The following is a 19,807-nucleotide window of genomic DNA, read 5'->3' as shown; positions in this document are numbered from 1 at the left end:
CGATAATTGGTAAAATAAAAAATAATTATTTCCCATACCTTCAAGGATGGAATTGCGTTGTGTAGTAGCAGTAATAAGGCACGGCGACCGCACACCGAAACAAAAAATGAAAGTCGAAGTGCGGCACCCAAAATTTTTTGAAATATTCAAAAAATATGATGGTTATAAACACGGACACGTAAAATTAAAACGGCCTAAACAACTGCAAGAAATTTTAGACACTGCGAGGAGTTTGTTGGCCGAAATTCAACATCGTGCCGCTGGCCCTGAGTTAGAAGAAAAGCAGGGAAAGTTAGAACAGTTAAAAAGTGTCTTAGAAATGTTAGTAATTGCTCACCCTTTTCATTTTTTTTAGAGCAGATTAAATTGCAAATTATTTTTTTAGGTACGGGCATTTTTCAGGGATAAATCGTAAAGTACAAATGAAATATCAGCCACGTGGTAGACCACGAGGAAGTTCTTCCGATGACGGTAACAATTACAGTATGATCATCATTTTCAATTCATTATATAGTCAATAAGTCATCACGATCACTAATTAATTAGTGAAAGAAAAGTAATAATAATTGAGTTAATTGAATTTTTAAAAAATAGATCGTCTAGGCGAACCGTCGCTCGTATTGATATTAAAGTGGGGCGGTGAGTTAACGCCGGCCGGAAGGATTCAAGCTGAAGAATTGGGCCGAATTTTTCGTTGCATGTATCCAGGTGGTCAAGGTAGACACCTTAGTGGTTCGTATCATGCGCTAATTTATGCTTTTTATGAATCATTTTTTATTTTATCATTATTATTAAATCAACTATTTGTAATCAATATACACGTAAAAAATACTGGAGTTAAATTTACCACACTAAACTAGTAATAATTGAAGTATAAGAAAATGGCGTCTTATGCATCGCCGCCATCTTGCAATTAGAGCTAAAGACGAAGTATTTTTGATTGTTACATGTAAAAAAATGCTGGAGTTAAATTAACCTCACTAAACTAGTAATAATTGAACTACACTTCATGGTCATCATATCGACAAATGGAGTAGCATAAATGACACTGTATAAGATTAACCTCTACTGTAGTAGTTCTATTTACTATTCGACCGGGTAAAAATTTGTAAGCTCAGTAAATACTCAATGTAGTATGGAAAACTCATCCTGTGGTTTCTTTAACCACACAATTTTATAAGAATTAGTTGGTATTACTATTTTTGGAGTACGCAATATCACATTATTTGTACAATCTACTCCAATGTGGAGTAAAATGACTGACAAACGAAAACAACAGCGCCACCTTCAACTTTTTTACCCCACTGTGTGGTGTACTAGCTCCACAATTGTAGTTATAATTACTACATCTTTAAATGTGTGAATTATGACTTTCAAAGTTAGGTGCTTGTATTTTATATCAACAAAAATTAAATATTCAATGAAACTATGTTAGTAATACAAGAATTACTTTGTCATAAAGATAATTCCAAATGAAAAATAAATATCATGACGTATAGAAAAAAGAAATCTACTTTAAAAATTTAGAGCGTGTGACATTTCGAATTAATTATTTACAAATCCATTTTAATATATTTAAAAACTCTTTGTGCGAACAATATGATATAAATTTAAAAATTTTTAAAACTTTTTAAATACCATGAAAAATAACACATATCAATTAATATATATTTAATAAATAAATTAAGGATAAAAATTTTAAACTATGATGAGGAGTAGTAAGAACCGCAGGTGTAATTTACCAAGGAGTTGTTTTAACTAACGACAGTAGTAGATGTTACTACAGTTTGTGTACCACAATAGGCTAGTAGTCATTACCAAATGTGCAGTGATTCTAAATATTACTACTCAGTGTAGTATATGTATCCTGTGTGTGGTAAATTCTACACTTTTTTATACGTGTATTATCGATCATTATCATTGAATGTAATTTGTTTATTTTTAGCCGATTACACTAGTTTTTTTGATATTTAAATAATAAAATAATTTATTTTAATTTAATGAATGGCGATGTTTTATAATTATAACTATTATGGGGTAAAGGTGAATATGCTGGCGCCCAAGGTCTTGGATTATTGAGGTTACATTCGACATTCCGACATGATTTGAAAATATACGCGAGCGATGAAGGGAGAGTTCAAATGACCGCTGCGGCATTCGCCAAAGGGTTACTGGCACTTGAGGGTGAACTTACACCGATTTTAGTACAAATGGTTAAAAGTGCTAACACTAATGGGTTACTGGATAATGATTGTGATAGTAGCAAGTATCAAAATATGTAAGTTTTAATGGTTATGTTTTAGTTTAATATTAATTGGGAATTATAAATTAAAGTTTTTATTTTTTAAACAAAAAGACTCTGAAATTAAAATGATAGAATATTTTTGATTCACTGGTTGGTTAGTTTATTAATAGGTACTCAAATATTTTATGGAAAATAAAGCAGTAGATATTTTTATAATTTGTTAGTTTGAGTCCCATGTAATAATTTCCATCACAAGTTACTGGTCAAGACTGATCACAAAAATCTTTTGATAGATACTAATATATGGATTTGCACAAGACGACATGAAAGACGATCTTGTAGCAGTCTTGCGTTAATTTTGTGAAAGTGTCTTGCGGAAATTTCTGCGTGTCTACGTCTTTATATACCTATAGATCTGTCACAAGATATTAATGCAAGATTTAAAGTAAAGATTTTAGTATGACTTGCACATGATATCGTACGAAAGAATATTGCAGATATCTTACACATGGCTCGTTGGTAAAATCACTTACGCATTTCTTGAGCAAAACTTGCGCCAGAAATTTCTTAAAGATAAACTCACGCATGACTTGCGCCAGATTTGCTCAAGAAACGCTACATAACTATCTCTGTCACTTTACCCCTTCCTTTGGCCTGCGATATATATTTAGCGCTTCTTGAGAAAATCTGGCGCAAGCCATGCGTGAGTATCTTTAAGAAACTTCTGGCGCAAGTTTTGCTCAAGAAATGCGTAAGTAATTTTATCAACAAGCCACGTGTTAGCTTGCATAATTCTTTAGATATATAACACAGTTTTTTTGTAAGTCCTGCGCAAGACTTGCAATTTAAAATATTTTACTAGTGTCTGCAACAAGATTCAGTCATATAAAGACGTAGACAACTAGGACACTGGTGACCAGGTTTGCACAAGATTTTAATAAGATTGTTACAAGGAAAAATAATTCTAACCTCTCTCTAAAAATAGTTGATTATTATATTCTAGGATGAGATTCATAAATTTTAATACCCCCCCCCCTACATTCTAAATATTAAACGCATGAATGGAAATCGTATTAATAATTTATAGTTTTACACTTCTAGCTGTGATTGGTTAATCAGCCCCCTCCCCCTCCCTGTTCGGTTATGAATTAAATCGCTTCAAATAATTCTTGATTAATACAATTTTCTAACCGAACAAATAAAATTTCAACAATTGAAATAATTTTAGGGTTAAAACAAAATTACATGAATTATTGCAACAAGACAAAGAATTTACAAAAGAAGATAGAGAACAAATAAATCCCGGTAATGCCATAAGTATAAACGATGCATTAGATTTTGTCAAAAATCCAGTCAAATGTTGTCAGCATGTGCAAATGTTGATACACAAATTAATGGATATTGTAAGAATTAAAAAGGACGATCCTAAAACAAAAGGTAAAATTAATATTGAAATTAATTTAATTACTGCAACATTTTGACTATAAATTTACTGATATTTAGATGCCATTTTATATCACGGAGAAACATGGGAACTGATGGGTCGCCGATGGGGTAAAATAGAGAAAGATTTTTGTACAAAAAACAAACGGTTTGATATTTCAAAGATTCCCGATATATACGATTGCATTAAATATGATTTGCAACACAACAATCATACCCTGCAATTCGATCATGCAGAAGAGTTGTATATTTATGCAAAGTACTTAGCAGACATTGTGATACCCCAGGAATACGGTTTGACAGTTCAAGAAAAACTGACAATTGGCCAAGGCATATGCACTCCGTTGTTACGAAAAATTCGCGCGGATTTGCAGCGCAACATCGAAGAGTCCGGTGACGAAACCGTTAATCGTTTGAACCCGCGTTATTCCCACGGAGTTTCGAGTCCTGGTAGACATGTGCGAACACGGTTGTACTTTACGAGCGAGAGTCATGTTCATTCTTTGTTAACTGTGTTGAGATACGGCGGTCTATTGGACATGGTCAAAGACGAACAGTGGCGCCGTGCGATGGAATACGTCAGTATGGTGTCGGAGCTTAACTATATGTCACAAATAGTTGTAATGTTGTACGAAGATCCGACAAAAGATCCAAGCAGCGAGGAAAGGTTTCATGTTGAATTACATTTTAGTCCTGGTGTTAATTGTTGTGTGCAAAAAAATTTACCTCCTGGACCAGGGTTCAGACCACATTCACGCAATGAAAGTAGTCATAATTTAGTAAGTATTCATATTGTATAATTAATTAGTTTTATAATGAACCCTTTCCCGACTCGGAGTATCAGTGAGTCATGTGGGGATAGAGCCAATTAAAGTTCGTTGTAAGGCTGTATGAGTGAAAATTTAGTTGTGGTAGTGTAGACAAGCGCCCTCTTCTAACATTTTTCCGGTCCCCTCTCTAGAAAACAGACTATAGCTCTCTCATTTTAACCCGTCAGCACTCACGTTATGAGCATTTTGCTCACGCTCGATTTAAAATAATGATAACTTTGTTTTTTCAAACGGAAAGGATAGATGAAACTTTTTCTACCTTCGAGTAATTTTATCTATTTTCAAATTATGAACTTTTGAAATGCCGTAATATTATATATAATTTATAAAAAAATATTTTTCTCATGCGCGTCGGAAATTGTGAGCATTCTTCTCATCACGGGACTATAGGTGTAACAAAAAAAAATTTACTTTCGGTAACGTTCGGGCCAGTTCGTGTGCTTTCGTAAGTGAATAGCTGTTCGGTCGCACTCGATATACTTCGTCACTTTTAAACTTATCCTCCGTTACAAGTGCATCAAAGCGCGCGAGATGTTAGACGCATGCGCATAGAGCGTGAGCAAATCTTTCATCACGAGAGTAAAGATTACCGGAAAGTGCACGTGAGTGCTGACGGGTTAAGAATAAGACGTACGATTCAAACTAAGAGTAGGGATTCAAGGTCGACTGGGAAAGGGTTAATAATAATTATCGCAATCTCGTAGCAAGAAACATCGTCCCAATGTAATCCAAGAATTGATGAAGAAGATGATGAACTAGGCCCTCTAGATGATGATCTAATAAGTCCTCCACCGACTTCCGATCCATCCCCTCCATTAATCGAAACTGACCAACCAGATTCGACTCTTGGAAGTCCAACTACTAGTCGTGCTATTGATATGATGGATTTAGATCCTAATATGATGGATGAACCTTACGATAGTGGATTTCTTCAAAGTTCTGCGCCTATTCCCATCAGGTTATTTATTCATTTTGTTTATTTACTTTAATTGAGTAACTAAATATTGAATGCAATCATTTGAATTTTAATTAGTGCGAGAACGGTCGCGGGTCATGAAGCCGCAAGATTGGGCAGTCAATTGGCAGCAAGCCAGCGTCAAAGACGCGAACGCGAAGCCGCTAATATTTGCGAACCCCGTGCACGAAGTTACGATCATCAACGACAAGATAAACCTGAGAAAAGTAAGTCTGTCTGTGTTTTAACATTAATTATATCTTTATATTTGTAAATCTTTAAATCTATCATCAATATATTGATAATATATATATTTTTTTATATATTAATACACATCTTTTATTATGGTCTCTATTAAAATTAAGCTATAAAACTAATAACATTTACGCACGATGAATGTTGCATGATTTATCATCTCCTAAACTCTTAAACTCTTTATTTTTTGGTGAAAAAATGGATTCTGATAATTATACGGGAATGCGAGCTCGGTTAAGTGAAGAAAATTAATAAATTCATATTCATTCGACGAAATATATTACAGCAGGGAAAAAATTACGTGACGGAGAGATGCCGCACTAGTATTCAAAAAATTAATTTAAAAAAAATTTTTGTAGTTCATTTTAAAAAACAATAGTGAGGATAAATATTTTTGCTGTAAAAAAAAAAATTTATTCTTATAAATTAACAGAGGCATACACGAGATTTTAGTGAAGATTTAGTAATGTTAGGTTACGATATAGGTTCAGTTTTATGGCTGACCCCAAGAAAAAATGAATTTTCTCCCACTATTCTATTAATTTTTTTCTCCCCTCCGGGCGGGAAGCGCCAACTTTCGTCCCGCTGTGCAAAACGAAGTTGCCGCTTTCCGCCTCCGTCGAGGAGAAAAATAGTATACACTCCTCGGGAAGTAAATAAGAAAACCTCAGATCACATGTGATCTGAGACATTTTTTACTTTACTGCCCTAGGTGTGTAATACACTATTTTGTAACACCTGCTTTGAAAGTTAAATTTCCGAACGCTGTAAGTCGTGTCAGAAGCGCCAAATATATTCAGCGTTGCCTATTGGCAAGGTGCGCGACGAAAACGACATCTGTCGACCGCATTAAATCATCCTCAAAAAGCACAGAGAGAATACGGAAAGTTTTTATAAACAAATAATAAAAATTTTTAAAGATTGCGAAATATATGTGTGATACCACATTTGTAAGGTGGAAAAATATAGAGTAGATTGTACTGAAAAAAATAAGTATAAAAAATTTTAATAAATACAAAATAAATATTATTTTGAACGACATAAGGTTAGCTTGTAATAATAATAATAATAACAACAATAATAGTCATAATAACAAATGAGTTAAAATAATTATAATTATAATTTTTTCAAAGTTAAAATTATTAATTTGCATTAAGTAAAGAAATTTAAGTGATTTAAATTATTCGTAATTTTAAATTTAAAAACTCAACAATTAAAAATTCTTTGGGTTAAAAATTTGTAATTTAAAAAATTCCCCGTAATAAGTTTTAGCCAAAGATGAATATCATGGATGGAAATATATAAAACTTGCAATTACTATTTCTGTCAGTATTTTTGCAATTAACAACACAACAACTATTTGTTCTTATTTTTTAACATTGCTTTCATTTAACTATTCACAAGACAAGTGCGATTTAACGCGTATTTCGTCCACTGCAGGCGCTACAATCGATTCGATTGTCCCCACCCTATACTCCACACCCTGCCAATACATTTTATTCAACTGCACTTGTGCGTTCAATAGCTAACTTTACAGTTTTAACTTAACTATACTAACGTAGTAATAAAATGTCACGACCAGTGACTATTTAATTTTTCTCTCTATAACTAATGACGTGATTGTACTTGAAGCGATTGAAACGCCACCATACATTGCGACAACGCATTACTTTTTGTCGCTCATGTGATATGTATCGAATACGATCGACAACTTAATATCCTTGAAAAATTTGATTTAAAATAAAATTATAATTGCACACTTCGAGCGCGAAGCGGAGAGGTAGTGCTCTACTGTCGTCAAATGTCAAAGCAGGGTTGTCGTTAACTTAAATCACCTCCACTTTTTGACTTCTCGAAAATTGAACTTTCATAGCAGAGCTTGCAAAAATAATGTATCCTACAGGTGGACTAAGAAGCGAACATGACAATCCTGATCGCGCTATTCCATTTAAGGTTATCATGCATTTACATGTGAGGACTCGTGTAGTTGTCGCTTTCTAGCCTACGGCTCGTAGCGACCATTACACTCGTCCTCATGTCAATACATCATAAGCCTTACGCTCATGTTGCGACAACATGATTGTCAAATTATTCGCTCTTTAGTTCACTTACACAGAAAAAAAGTAATTTTCCTCCCAGAATCCAGAGTATTATCTATTAATTTTTCCTATAGGAAGTAAACGTATTCTTTTAATGTTCATTTAAAATCTTAGTTTTAAAAAAGTGCGGCAACTCTCCCATAACAAGCGACTTAATTTTCCTTCTATCTTAAAATTATTTCAATCTATTTTGCGTTTCCGTGTTTGTATTTTTATTATTGTAGCTGCAGAAAAGCTGCAGTATCAAAGTCTGGATGCAGTAAATCGAGAAGGTATGTTTTTTTTTTTTTTTATTTGTTTTAAATTATAATTTTTCGTTATTCTATTGCTTTTATCTGCACAAAAGATAATAATTTATTATATTTGTGATACTATTGTTTTTATAATTTATGTTTTGTTTTATTTTGATTAGATACTTTTCTCAATAAAAAAATAATGAAGACGAAGCGTTTAATTTTTTTTCATATTATTAATTTTGTTTGATTTATCAATTTTTATTTGAAATAACTCAGTGGCTCTGCGATTATTGTGCGTGTGGCGGCCCCTTAATAAAACAATTTATTGTTTATAAATAATATCAATCGTTTGGACCACAAAATATAAATTATTTTAATCAATTATTGCAATTGCTTAAAATTTTATTTGTGATTCATCCAATAGATATTCAAAATAAAAAATAAATCCCGCCTTGGAAAAAATTAAATCCTCAATCCTAAGGTTTAAAAATATTAATATTTTGTATAATAAATTAACTAATTTATTAACGCTCTTGTAAAAAAAAAATTAATTAACTTCTTTAATTTCTTAATTTTTAAAATTAATAATAATTATAATTATTAAAACACTGCAATAGTAATTGAATACAATATTCAAATTAATTTTTATATCTCACAGTAAAATTAATTTTTAAATTCGATGCTTGCTTGGCTTATGCACGATAAATTTATGAATATTGTGTGTGAGTGTGCGTGTGCATTAAAACTAACCTTCTTCAATAAAAATAATCCGAATTCATTTTACTTTTTATTTATTTACTTTTTTATTTTCATTAAATTTATTTTATGTAACTCATGCCGAAGAATACGCCGCTAACTGGCTAAAGTCAGCCTCATAAAATTTTACATTCAAATATAACCCTGATTGGTCAAAAGAGTGATTTAATATATATTAAAACACTCATTTTTATATTAAAGCACTGAATTTGAGTGAAATGCGCGGAGTATATCCCTACTCAATAATTCAAGCCAATAACATCTATCACTTTTCTCTCTTATGACGTCACTTTGAATTTAGCTGGCTTATTAACATGACCAAAATCTCTACTGCACATGCGCATTTGGTTAATCAGCTCACGCATGTGCAGATCAAGGCAACGTCAGCTGATTTTTATAACCTTACTTATCTCTATTAATTGATAGAGTCTTTTTATTGAGTTAAGTTTTTTTAAGTGAATTGTACCTAACAAAGTATTCAATTTCCGGAAGTATAAATATTTTTTAATAATAATAAAGTTAATTATTATCTTAACTCTGACTGCGTGACGCTGACTTTAGACAGTTAATGGCGTTTTTCTTCGTGCATTCATTACATAAACTATTGTATACATCTAGTGACATCGAGTATTATACTCTCGTGAGTTGGCAAGACTCGTGCCGCCAAACCCACACTCGAGTATAATACCGATGTCACATGATATATAAGATACTTTTTCGAAACAGTGATGCCGCCGTCGATTTATCAGAACCGAAATTTTGAATTTTCGCGTGTATTTTATATTAATTTAACAAAATCCTGATACCGAACGTTTTCTGTAAATTACTTCGCGATATGTTTTAGTAAATGTTGACAGTAACTTTTGTTTTCAATTACAGCTCAATATTTGAAAATCTTTGCAAGTTAAAAATCGTCTTCTTCAAAAGTCAACAAATTTTCGAATTTAATAGATTAAGATTTAGATTTTGTTTATTTTATGCTAAGGCACAGGCCAAATGGCAATTTCAATTACAGATTGATTACATACGAATAAATATATAAGGTTATAAACCTGAGTACATATTATGGTCATAGAAGTAGCTTATTGCTTTCAATGGTACGGTAAATATTTAAGATGCAATAAAGTAATATAAGATAACGTAAAAAACTGAAATATTAACAAAGGAATACAGTGTGACAGAGCTCACTTGATTCGATTTGATTAGATTCGTTTTGATTCTACTAATAATTTTAAGACAGTAATAAAGAGGCTCAACCTTGAACAGAATGAAATCTAGACTAATTATCTAGATTTGAGAAATAATCAAACACTTTGCTTTTAAAGACTTCTAAACTACTAGAATTCACAATATTACTCGGTATTTCTTCCCAAAGCTTGATCACTGTTACGATGTAGGATTACTCGAAGTAGGATGTAGAAAAATTTGGTATTTTGAAAGATGTGTGTCTTTTAGCAGCAAGCCTGTCAGACCGTCGAACATCTTACCCCTCTACAATAACAATACTTCAATAACAAATAATAATAATTGTTTTTTATCTCTAAATGTAATTTTGGAAAAAAAAATATTAAAGATATCTATATATTTTTTTTCATTGCAATTAACAAATCAACTTTTTATCAAAATTAGAATCCATCGATTTATTTGTATAAATTTCACGAAATTTTGTTATTCATTATAAAATTTTAAGTCGTATTTTATTTTTCCATTGATTGATATCTGAACAAATTTCGAAGTTTAGAATTGCGTAGATTTTCTTTTAATTTGAAAGACTTCAAGTTTCATAAGAAATTAAATTTTATAATAGAAAAATATATAAAAACTTTTTTAAATATTTTTTTTTTACATCGGAATTGAAAATATTTTCAAATTGAAAATTAAAAAATTTTTGAACCTTGAAACATCTAACAAAAATTTCACACAAAAGTTACTGGTAATACATAAAAAATTGAACACTAAATCGATACTTAAAATTACAAATCGATTTGTAAATTTGAATTGAAAATATCTAATGTAATCGATCTATCGAATTCCAATCAATTATTCAAAATTTCGGTTTCTTGAATCATACCTTTAAAAAGAAACTTTTTTTGGTTATGGTTAAAATAAATTCTATTTCTTTTCTTTCTTTTCTTCTTTTTTTTTCTTTTATTTTTTTTTTTTATATTCCTCAACCTAGACGGGAATTCCCGGACAGATTGGTCAACTCGGTCGATAAAATCACATTCTTCTGCAACACCATCAGCTTCTTACCATAAAAACCAAACACCCGAAACAAAGCAGTCGCGAAAATTACTGGGAATCCCCGTGATATTACCTCACACTCTAAGCTCGCCAGATTTACCAGCGCCATTGAAAGCCTCATTGGATTGTCATTCAGGACCGCTGATTACTCTCCACAATACGTCCCTTGGTTCGCCGACCTCTGGTTCACCAACAGCTAAATTTTTCGAACAACCGATAATTCATCAGCAAAAACGTACTGCTAGATCACAATCTACGTTAGTACTTCCACGTCTGGATGTACCACCTGGTGAGTTGTTGATAAAACCTCATCATCATGATCATCACCAGGACCTACATCAAGTCCCAAGTGTTGTTAAAAAAAAAAAACGTTCGCGTTCACTATCACCGTGTCAACTACAATGTAACTGTTACAATTGCAATGTGTCTGAATTAATTCATCAAGATTTAAGTCCCTCAGAGCGTATTAATTTACACACCTATTTTAATCGTTCATTATCACGGAAATTTACCAATTGTTCATGTTATCAATTAAACAACATTAATATAAATAATTGTTGTAATAATAATAATATTAATGATGATAAAAAAATAACCATCGATAGTACTTCCGAAGATGTCGATAACAAAAATAACAAAAAATCAAAATCATATCGTAAAAATTCATTACCCGTATCAATAATAACGACCGAGTCGACTAAGCATGTAATAAATCCTACCAATTTTAATTGTAAATTACTCCTGTATGATAATTATGAATGTTATGATACGAATGTTTCAATGGCAAATATTAGTGACTGCAAGCACGATACAGTTATTAAAAATAAACCAACTACTGCTATAACTACAACAATATCAACAATAACTAGTACTACTGAAACAACAATAATTAATTCCTTATCCAAACTCCAAACGCAACGATCCTTATCGTCCCCAGACACACGACCTACGATCATTCAACCTAACCCTACCTGCACAGCAAGGCGCCATCGTCACAGTATCTCCGGGCAGATGAGTTATTTCAAGCTGTTGGGATACAATGTCAGCAAAAAACTTACCGGATCGGCCAATAGTCTGTTCAGTACTGCGGTTATCAGTGGTTCTTCTAGCGCCCCCAATCTCAAAGACATGGTACCAGCGCACGCTTCTGCGGTGGCCGGTAATTATTTATATCTAAATTTGCTGGCAAGGGTGGAAAATAGGCGGTCATTATTTTAACCTATTGGGGCCTATTTTTATCCCTTGTATTCAAAAACATATTTTTAATAGTATATTGTGTAACGAGGGTTGAAACAAGACGATTTCAGATGAAGGTTGACTGGAACCGAAGCCAGGGCTGCCATGATACCAAGTCTGAAATCGTGTTTCATTCTGCCACACAATATTTCTTGTAATTACCTGCATTGCAACTTAGTTTTAAATCTGAAGCCAGTCAAAACTAAAACTTTGAAACGATTTCGGGACTGACCAATTGGGACATAAAATCTAGTGATAAAAAATCAAACTGTTTTTAAACTACACATTCTACTGTTGATACAATCGGACCTCGTTATAAGGCTATCATTATGTCTTTTTTATAAACCAGGTATCGCGATGGTTTGAAAGAGAAACTAATAGTCTTATAACGAGGTCCTACTGTACATCGGTATTTGTAACCAACACTCCCATCACATGTGTGGAAATATTAAAAGTACACTTTTGTTTAGATACTTTTGTAATACCAACTATGGAAGTCTGATTTCCGAGCGATGTTTGGCGGGGGGAAGTATAATTCCTGTTGGAATCCCTAGCTTTGCACATATGTATCGAAAATAACTATTTTAAGTCATTGTTTTAAGAATTTCAGGACTGAAATGAAGTAAAAAGCTAATTTTTCACAACTTTACACGTAAAGTTTTAGCTCCTGCCTTATTTAGCGAAAAAAAAGCTTTCCCAATCACAAAAATCCGTATGAGGTCGCATGGGAATCCATAGGAATCCATATAGAAATGTATGGATTTATGTAGGAACCCATAGGAATTAATATAGAAAGGCATAGATTTATATAAGAATCCATGTAGGAAACCATGGGTATCTGGATTCCCATATTAGAAATCCACATAGGAAACTGTAGGTAACCGGATTCCCATGTAGAAAGCTCACATAGGAAACTGTGAGTACTTGGATTCCCATATAGGAATTTAAATACATGGATTTCTTTGTAGGAAATTCAAATAGGAATCTGGGTTTCTACATAAGTAATTTCTATAGAATCCGTGATATCTGGATTTCTATGTCTATCGTCTATTGATACGCATATATAAATAAAAGAACTGATTAATATTCCTATAGGAAACCATATGGGAATCCATCCGAAAACGCCATGTGAGAACCAACATAGAAATCTAGGCTGCATTCCCATGTGGTTTTTTTGATAGGGATACACCTTTTATAGGGAAACAAATAAAAAATACGCGCATGCCCCAACTCTCTCTTGAACAATGACGAGAATTTGAGCCTTCCATTGCAGATATGGAAAATAATGTGCACACCACAGAGTGCCGTCCCAATCCATATGTTTACCACACTCGCCTTCGGCTCGAATAAACAATTACACACGCGGGTCGGAATGATCTATTTTCCTTTCTAAATATACAATATACTACACTGCTCATAAATTAGACGTTTTCTATCCTAGGGAAGAAACCAATGATTCTAAATCCACTAAATCGTGTTAATCTGAAATCAGATTGTTTTGACTGGCTAAATAGGCATTGAAACTTGACCTTTCAATTCAGGTGATACGAAAAACGTACCAATAATCAGTAATTATATATTGGGTAATTATTTGAATAGCTATCGAAGGATTTGGTGGAGTACCACCAATACGACCACTAGAAACATTACACAATGCACTGTCATTGCGACAGCTTGATTCATTTTTGGAAATGATGACTAGCTCTTTATTCCGAACACCCGCGTCTTCGCCGCCGAAAATTTCCTCACCAGGTATTCATTCACATTCATTGGTACCTAGTCTCGCAATTGGTGCTATTAATAGAGATTACCATCCTGGGGACTTAGAACCGGTTCGGTATGTTCTATAATCATTAATCTAATTGATTAATCTGTTAACCAAAGGCTGATTAACTTTTGTCTTATAGATTTATTAGTCCTGGTTATAAAGGGCAGGACAGTGAAGCGACTGATCATCGCAATATTTCATCACCAACTAGTCCAAATAGTAAAAATAATTAATGATTTATATTTTGATTCAATTAATGAATTAGTGTTTTATTTTTGATTAACGATTAATGAGCTTTTATTGAAGGTTTAGGATGGAGTAGTGGCCCCCAATCATTTTTATCATCAGAACCGTCATCACCAGCTCCGACTTCTACTGGCGGAAGTAGCATGTCCATGAGCTTAATTAGTAATGACGGGTAATTATAATTAGAATGAATTATAATTGAATCCAAACAATAGGGAATTAGGATTAATAATTTTCGTCTTTTAAAAACAGTCAAGGGTTTACGGGTCCTACTTACTCGACAACTCCGTGCATTGAGATGGATTTCAATGATTTTTGCATGGCAATAGATCAAGATAATCGTGAAGGACGTGGTAGTATTTCTTATACAGATTATTATAGCAATGAAGATGGTATTATTAGGAAGGCCCCGCCTAAAGATAACGATGATGGTGAGCAAGATCAGGTTGATGATGAAGAAGATCACACGTTAACACTCAGGCAAAATGAAGAACAAAAGAAGCAAGACATAAAATCTATTTTTGATCAGAAAGAATCTCTTGTTAAGCCTGGGAGTAGTTTTAAAAAAATTGGAAGGTTTGTTATTAATAATTATAATTAAATAATATTGGCTGTTAATTTCTAATACACTTTTAACAAACAATTAATTAATGAAGAGTATTCAGACACTTAATACAATTGAAACAATTAATTAGCAATCTGAATATTTTTTTTATCAAACAAGTTTTTTTCCGTTTCGAATCGTCTGAAGTAAAATTCTAAAGTCCTCTAAGGAAGTAAGTTGCCGTTAGTATTTACCCACACTCATATGAAATCAGTCTAATTTCACGTTGTTACTACAAATTAACTTTAGGAACCAAAAATTTCCGTCAACTCACGACGGTAACTTGCTCTCTGGGAAGATTTTATTGTAAAGTTTTTTCGGTAACTAAGTTGCCGTCAGTTTTTACCCCCACTCTTGGAAAACGAGTCTAATCTCACGCCGTTACTACACATTGACACTAAAAACCGAAAATATTCCGACGGTGACTTATCCTCTGGGAAGATTTTATTGCAAAGTTTTTCCAGTGACTAAGTTGCCGTCAGTTTATACCCTCACTCTTAAACAATCGGTCTAATTTCACGCCGTTACTACATATTAACTTTAGGAACCAAAAATTTCCGTCAACTCACGACGGTAACTTGCTCTCTGGGAAGATTTTATTGTCAAATTTTTTCGGTAACTAAGTTGTCGTCAGTTTTTACCCCCACTCTTGGAAAACGAGTCTAATCTCACGCCGTTACTACACATTGACACTAACAACCGAAAATTTCCGACGATGACTTACTTTCTGGGAAGATTTTATTGCAAATTTTTTCCAACGTCTAAGTTGCCGTCAGTTTTTACCCTCACTCTTAAAAAATCAGTCTAATTTCACGCCGTTGATAAACATTGACATTAGAAACCAAAAATATTCCGACGGTGATTTACTCTTTAGGAAGATTTTATTGTAAAGTTTTTCTAGTGTCTAAGTTGCCGTCAGTGTCTACCCCCACTCTTAAAAAATCAGTCTAATTTCACGCCGTGATTACACAGTAACGTTACAAAACCGAAAACTCCCGACAATTCCCGATCAACTTACTCGCTTCGATGAATTCATTTATTGCATACTAATTATTTAAATATAAATTTATAGATTCAGAGTAGAAAGTACGGAAATATCAGATGACGACGTAAGAATTAAAGAAATAGAATCAAGAAAACCGGAGGATCTAAAAAAATATAAAATAAATAGTAAGATAAAAAAAGGAAAATTAATGTCACGATCTCAAAGCGTTTCAAATGCACAGACTGATAATACTATGGGAAGTATTACGGAAATAGATCGCGAAACGATGCATTATTCATCAACCTCATCCATGAAAGTCGGGTCGTTTTCAATTACAGTAGACAAAGATTTAAACAATTGGAAAAATCCCGCTGAGCCGCAAGTTGAATTGTCGCCATCGCCGTCGTCGCCATTGGCTTCGTCCCTATTGTCGTCATCAGTGACTGCAGCCCCATCTGTTGCTGCCGATAAGCAAGAGGAGCCAATTGTCGTTGTTGCTAATTCAGTGCTTGATAAATCAAGTTTTACAATCGGATTTGATGTAGATGATGATAGTAACGATAAAGAATTGAATAAAGCTTTATAATATGATATAATAAGCCGTCATCAACGATTCGATTTTAACAATTAAAATTTTGCCTTTATAGGTTAACTTCACAAGTTATTGTTGCAATTATAAATTACTGGTAATTTTTCCAAGTTTAAATAAATTTGTTGTTTATTTTTTATAATTTTTTTTTCTTCAAGTCCTACTACAGTTTACTAATCCAAAATATTTTTGCTAATAAATTATTTTGAAACATTTATTAAATAAACACATTCCCGCTTTTTATGACAGACGACTCTGTAACGGTACCTGGATAAAGAAATATTATATTGTTGAAGAAAATAAAACAAAAAAATAAAAAAACAATGAAGGATATACGTAAATATTTGTGTAAAATTGGAGAATATGTATTATAATTGTAGATTGTTACTAGAAAATAACTGTACAATATTAATAAATATCAGATACTTAAATGAATAAAAAAATTTAAATTGTTTTCATTATAAACTTTCCTTAAATTTGTAAACGATTGTTTTACATTACGATTGTATTATTTTTTACTAGCGGTGATACTGCATTGCTAAAATTATTCTCAATATTGTTGGGAATCATTCCTAACAGATGGAAAGTTACGGGCTAGTCTTTATAGAAATACATGGACGGTTTCCTTCCTGATTTTTCCTCTACTCTCCCTGGCCTGATACTGCGCTGAGGGTCGAAAGTAAAATTTTTTTCTGGGACTTTATGGGGTTTCTTTGACTAGAAGACGTCGAAAGGGACAAAAAATGTTTATATTGTGTAGAGTTATTCTCAACAGATAAAAATTTACGAGCTACTCTTCATAAGAATGCATCGTCAACATCTTCCTTGGTCAGACACGGTATCATGGGTCAGAAATAAATTTTTTTCTGGGATTTTTTGGGGTTTCTTTGACTAGAAGACATCGAAAGGAACAAAAAATGTTTATATTGTGTAGAGTTATTCCCAACAGGGGAAAAGTTCTGGGCTACTCTTCATAAGAATGCATAGTCGGTATCTTCCCAGACCAGTCGCGGTACCATAGGTCGAAAATAAAAATTTTATGGGACTTTTTTAGGATTCTCTGACTAGAGGACATCGTAAGGAACAAAAAATGTTTGTATAGTGTGGAGGTATTCCCAATAAGGAAAAAGTTTTGGGTCACTCGTCATAAAAAAGCATAGCCGATATCCTCCCTGGCCAAAAAAAAAAAAACATCTTTTTTGGGACTTTTCGGGGTTTTTTAGCTAGAGGACATTATAATGAACAAAACTATACTAAGTTAATTAAAAGAATTTAATAGCATTGAATATCGTTAATTTTTTATATTTTTTAATCATAGTCTTTAATTATTAGGGTTGCAACTTAAGATCTTTGACTTTGTATATAATGATATTATTTATCAAGTAAGCCATAATAAAATATATGTATTCGTTTTTTTGAGCTCAGGTTCAATAAAAAATTAAAAAAAAAAAAAATTTCCTCCGATTTTTTCAATTTCAATAATTCGTAAGCAATATAATGCGATACAGTATAAACGATTAAAGAAATTATAAACGAGGCGTGACAGTATTGTATTCCCTATTATATTATTTTGATGATTTTATTGAGGGGTCAGTGTTATAACTATAATTTGTACTGTTGCTCTGCTACTGTTATAATATGTTGCATTACATATCTATTGCTAGACGCGTCTCCCTTTTCTGAAATTATTTTTTGCCCTCTATATATCTGTCATCGTCGGTGTCAGATATGCGTCCAAAATTGTATCACTATTATGTATTGAATTATTCCAACACGTGCACATGTTATATATGTACTTAGCGTGATTTTTTTATTTTTTTTTATATATATTTTATATTTAATCCGTTTGACTTTAATATCATACATGTCCAGGAAAAATAGATCATATATGGAGCAAACATAAAAATTGGCCATCTATGAAATATATATATATATATATATAGATCATATATGGCCATCATATGATTCATTTTTCACAGGAGTTACTTCTTATGCGGAAAATAAATATATCCATTTTATATATATATGTATTGTAGTCATTAAAATTTTCCTTTAAAAAAAAAAAATTTTAATGACAATAATAAAAGTTAAAAAGAATAAATATAAAAAAGTAACTTGTGCGGTCGACTTAGCTATGGTTTATTTACTCAGTGGAGTAAAAAAATTCACCCCTTGGTCTATAGATATATAACACGTGGATAAATGAACCGAGTAAATGTTTCAAAATGATTGTGAGTAGGGGAGTAATCCATATCTAATCATTTATATTAACTAGATTTATTCAAACTTAAAGAGACTTGTTACCATTGTTATTTATTATATACTAATCTCAATATTTTATGTACTTTAAAAATAAAGTTACTGTACAAGAACCCGGGGTAAATATGGCAATATTTTTTCAAAGCGAAAAAAAGTTATTTTTTGTTTAAAAATGATTCGTTAAAGTTTATAGACACATGGAGAGATTTAAATATACTATCTACGATACTAAATTTTGAATTTAAACTATTTCAAATGGTAGGGAAACTTCCCGGGTCAAAAATAAAACTTGATTCAGGCTCGCTTCGCCTTATTTTTTTTTGAAGTTATCGATTTGCCGACGATTTTTTGATAAGATCTCGACTTTTTCGACTTAAATTTAATTTTTTTGAACTTTTTGAACTTTTTTTATCTTAGTTTCAACTTATTCGTCTTTACTTTGAGTACGATAGTCATTCACATTACTTTTGACTTGCTAAACCAAGTCGAAAAAAAGTCATTTATTCGCCTTACTTTCGCCTTAATATATAAAAATTATTTCACCTTAGTTCTGACTTTTTCGACTTATAATTTAAGTCGAATAAGTCTAAGCCAAGTCAATTTCGACTTGATTTCAACTTTTTCGTCTTAAATCGTAACTAGTAAGCCAGTTAAGGCGAAAATTTAATATATTTCATACCTCCGTAAAAAAAATCGAGTTTGTCTTGTGAAAAACAGCTCCAAATTTCGACTTGGTAAACCAAGTCTAAATCAAGTTTTATTTTTGACCCGGGTTTTCAGTGGTAAAATAATTAGTTTTACCATTGAGAATGATAACAGTAACAATTGATGGTGGGGACGATTACTATCGGATGCTAATTGTAACTATTAAAGACTATAATTGTTACAATCGAAGATGGGAACTGTTACCACACGCAAAGAATTTTACGGTATTTTTTGCGTCAAAAATTTATAAAACAATTACTATAGTCATAGTAACATGAGGACAGTATGGAATTATTGTACAAATTACCGATACTGTAGAAATTTTTGAAATACATCGAACAGAATTTACAAA

The 19,807-nt window shown here is 32.3% G+C and overlaps 1 protein-coding gene across 18 annotated transcripts in view; it reads left to right on the top strand.

Annotated features, from left to right (window-relative positions):
- Positions 1–16,926, top strand: part of LOC130666105 (inositol hexakisphosphate and diphosphoinositol-pentakisphosphate kinase 2) — a 34,100-nt gene extending 17,174 nt beyond the window's left edge. For 6 of the 18 annotated variants that reach the window (XM_057466801.1, XM_057466799.1, XM_057466795.1 and 3 more), the window contains 15 exons: positions 46–321; positions 386–483; positions 595–732; positions 2,044–2,278; positions 3,474–3,682; positions 3,749–4,467; positions 5,223–5,476; positions 5,552–5,700; positions 8,052–8,099; positions 10,999–12,222; positions 13,899–14,136; positions 14,207–14,286; positions 14,374–14,485; positions 14,566–14,889; positions 15,990–16,926. In XM_057466801.1, the coding sequence (XP_057322784.1) occupies positions 46–321; positions 386–483; positions 595–732; positions 2,044–2,278; positions 3,474–3,682; positions 3,749–4,467; positions 5,223–5,476; positions 5,552–5,700; positions 8,052–8,099; positions 10,999–12,222; positions 13,899–14,136; positions 14,207–14,286; positions 14,374–14,485; positions 14,566–14,889; positions 15,990–16,488 (4,603 nt within the window). In that variant the 3' untranslated portion in view covers positions 16,489–16,926. The remainder of the gene's footprint in view (positions 1–45; positions 322–385; positions 484–594; positions 733–2,043; positions 2,279–3,473; positions 3,683–3,748; positions 4,468–5,222; positions 5,477–5,551; positions 5,701–8,051; positions 8,100–10,998; positions 12,223–13,898; positions 14,137–14,206; positions 14,287–14,373; positions 14,486–14,565; positions 14,890–15,989) is intronic. The other 12 variants (XM_057466804.1, XM_057466800.1, XM_057466794.1 and 9 more) reach the window with 10 other exon arrangements.
- The last annotated feature ends 2,881 nt before the right edge of the window (positions 16,927–19,807 follow it).

This window comes from Microplitis mediator, chromosome 3, assembly GCF_029852145.1.
Source record: "Microplitis mediator isolate UGA2020A chromosome 3, iyMicMedi2.1, whole genome shotgun sequence".
Taxonomy (NCBI): Eukaryota; Metazoa; Arthropoda; class Insecta; order Hymenoptera; family Braconidae; genus Microplitis; species Microplitis mediator.
The sequence above is the reverse complement of the archived record's forward strand: the minus strand, read 5'-3'. Positions and strand labels throughout refer to the sequence as shown.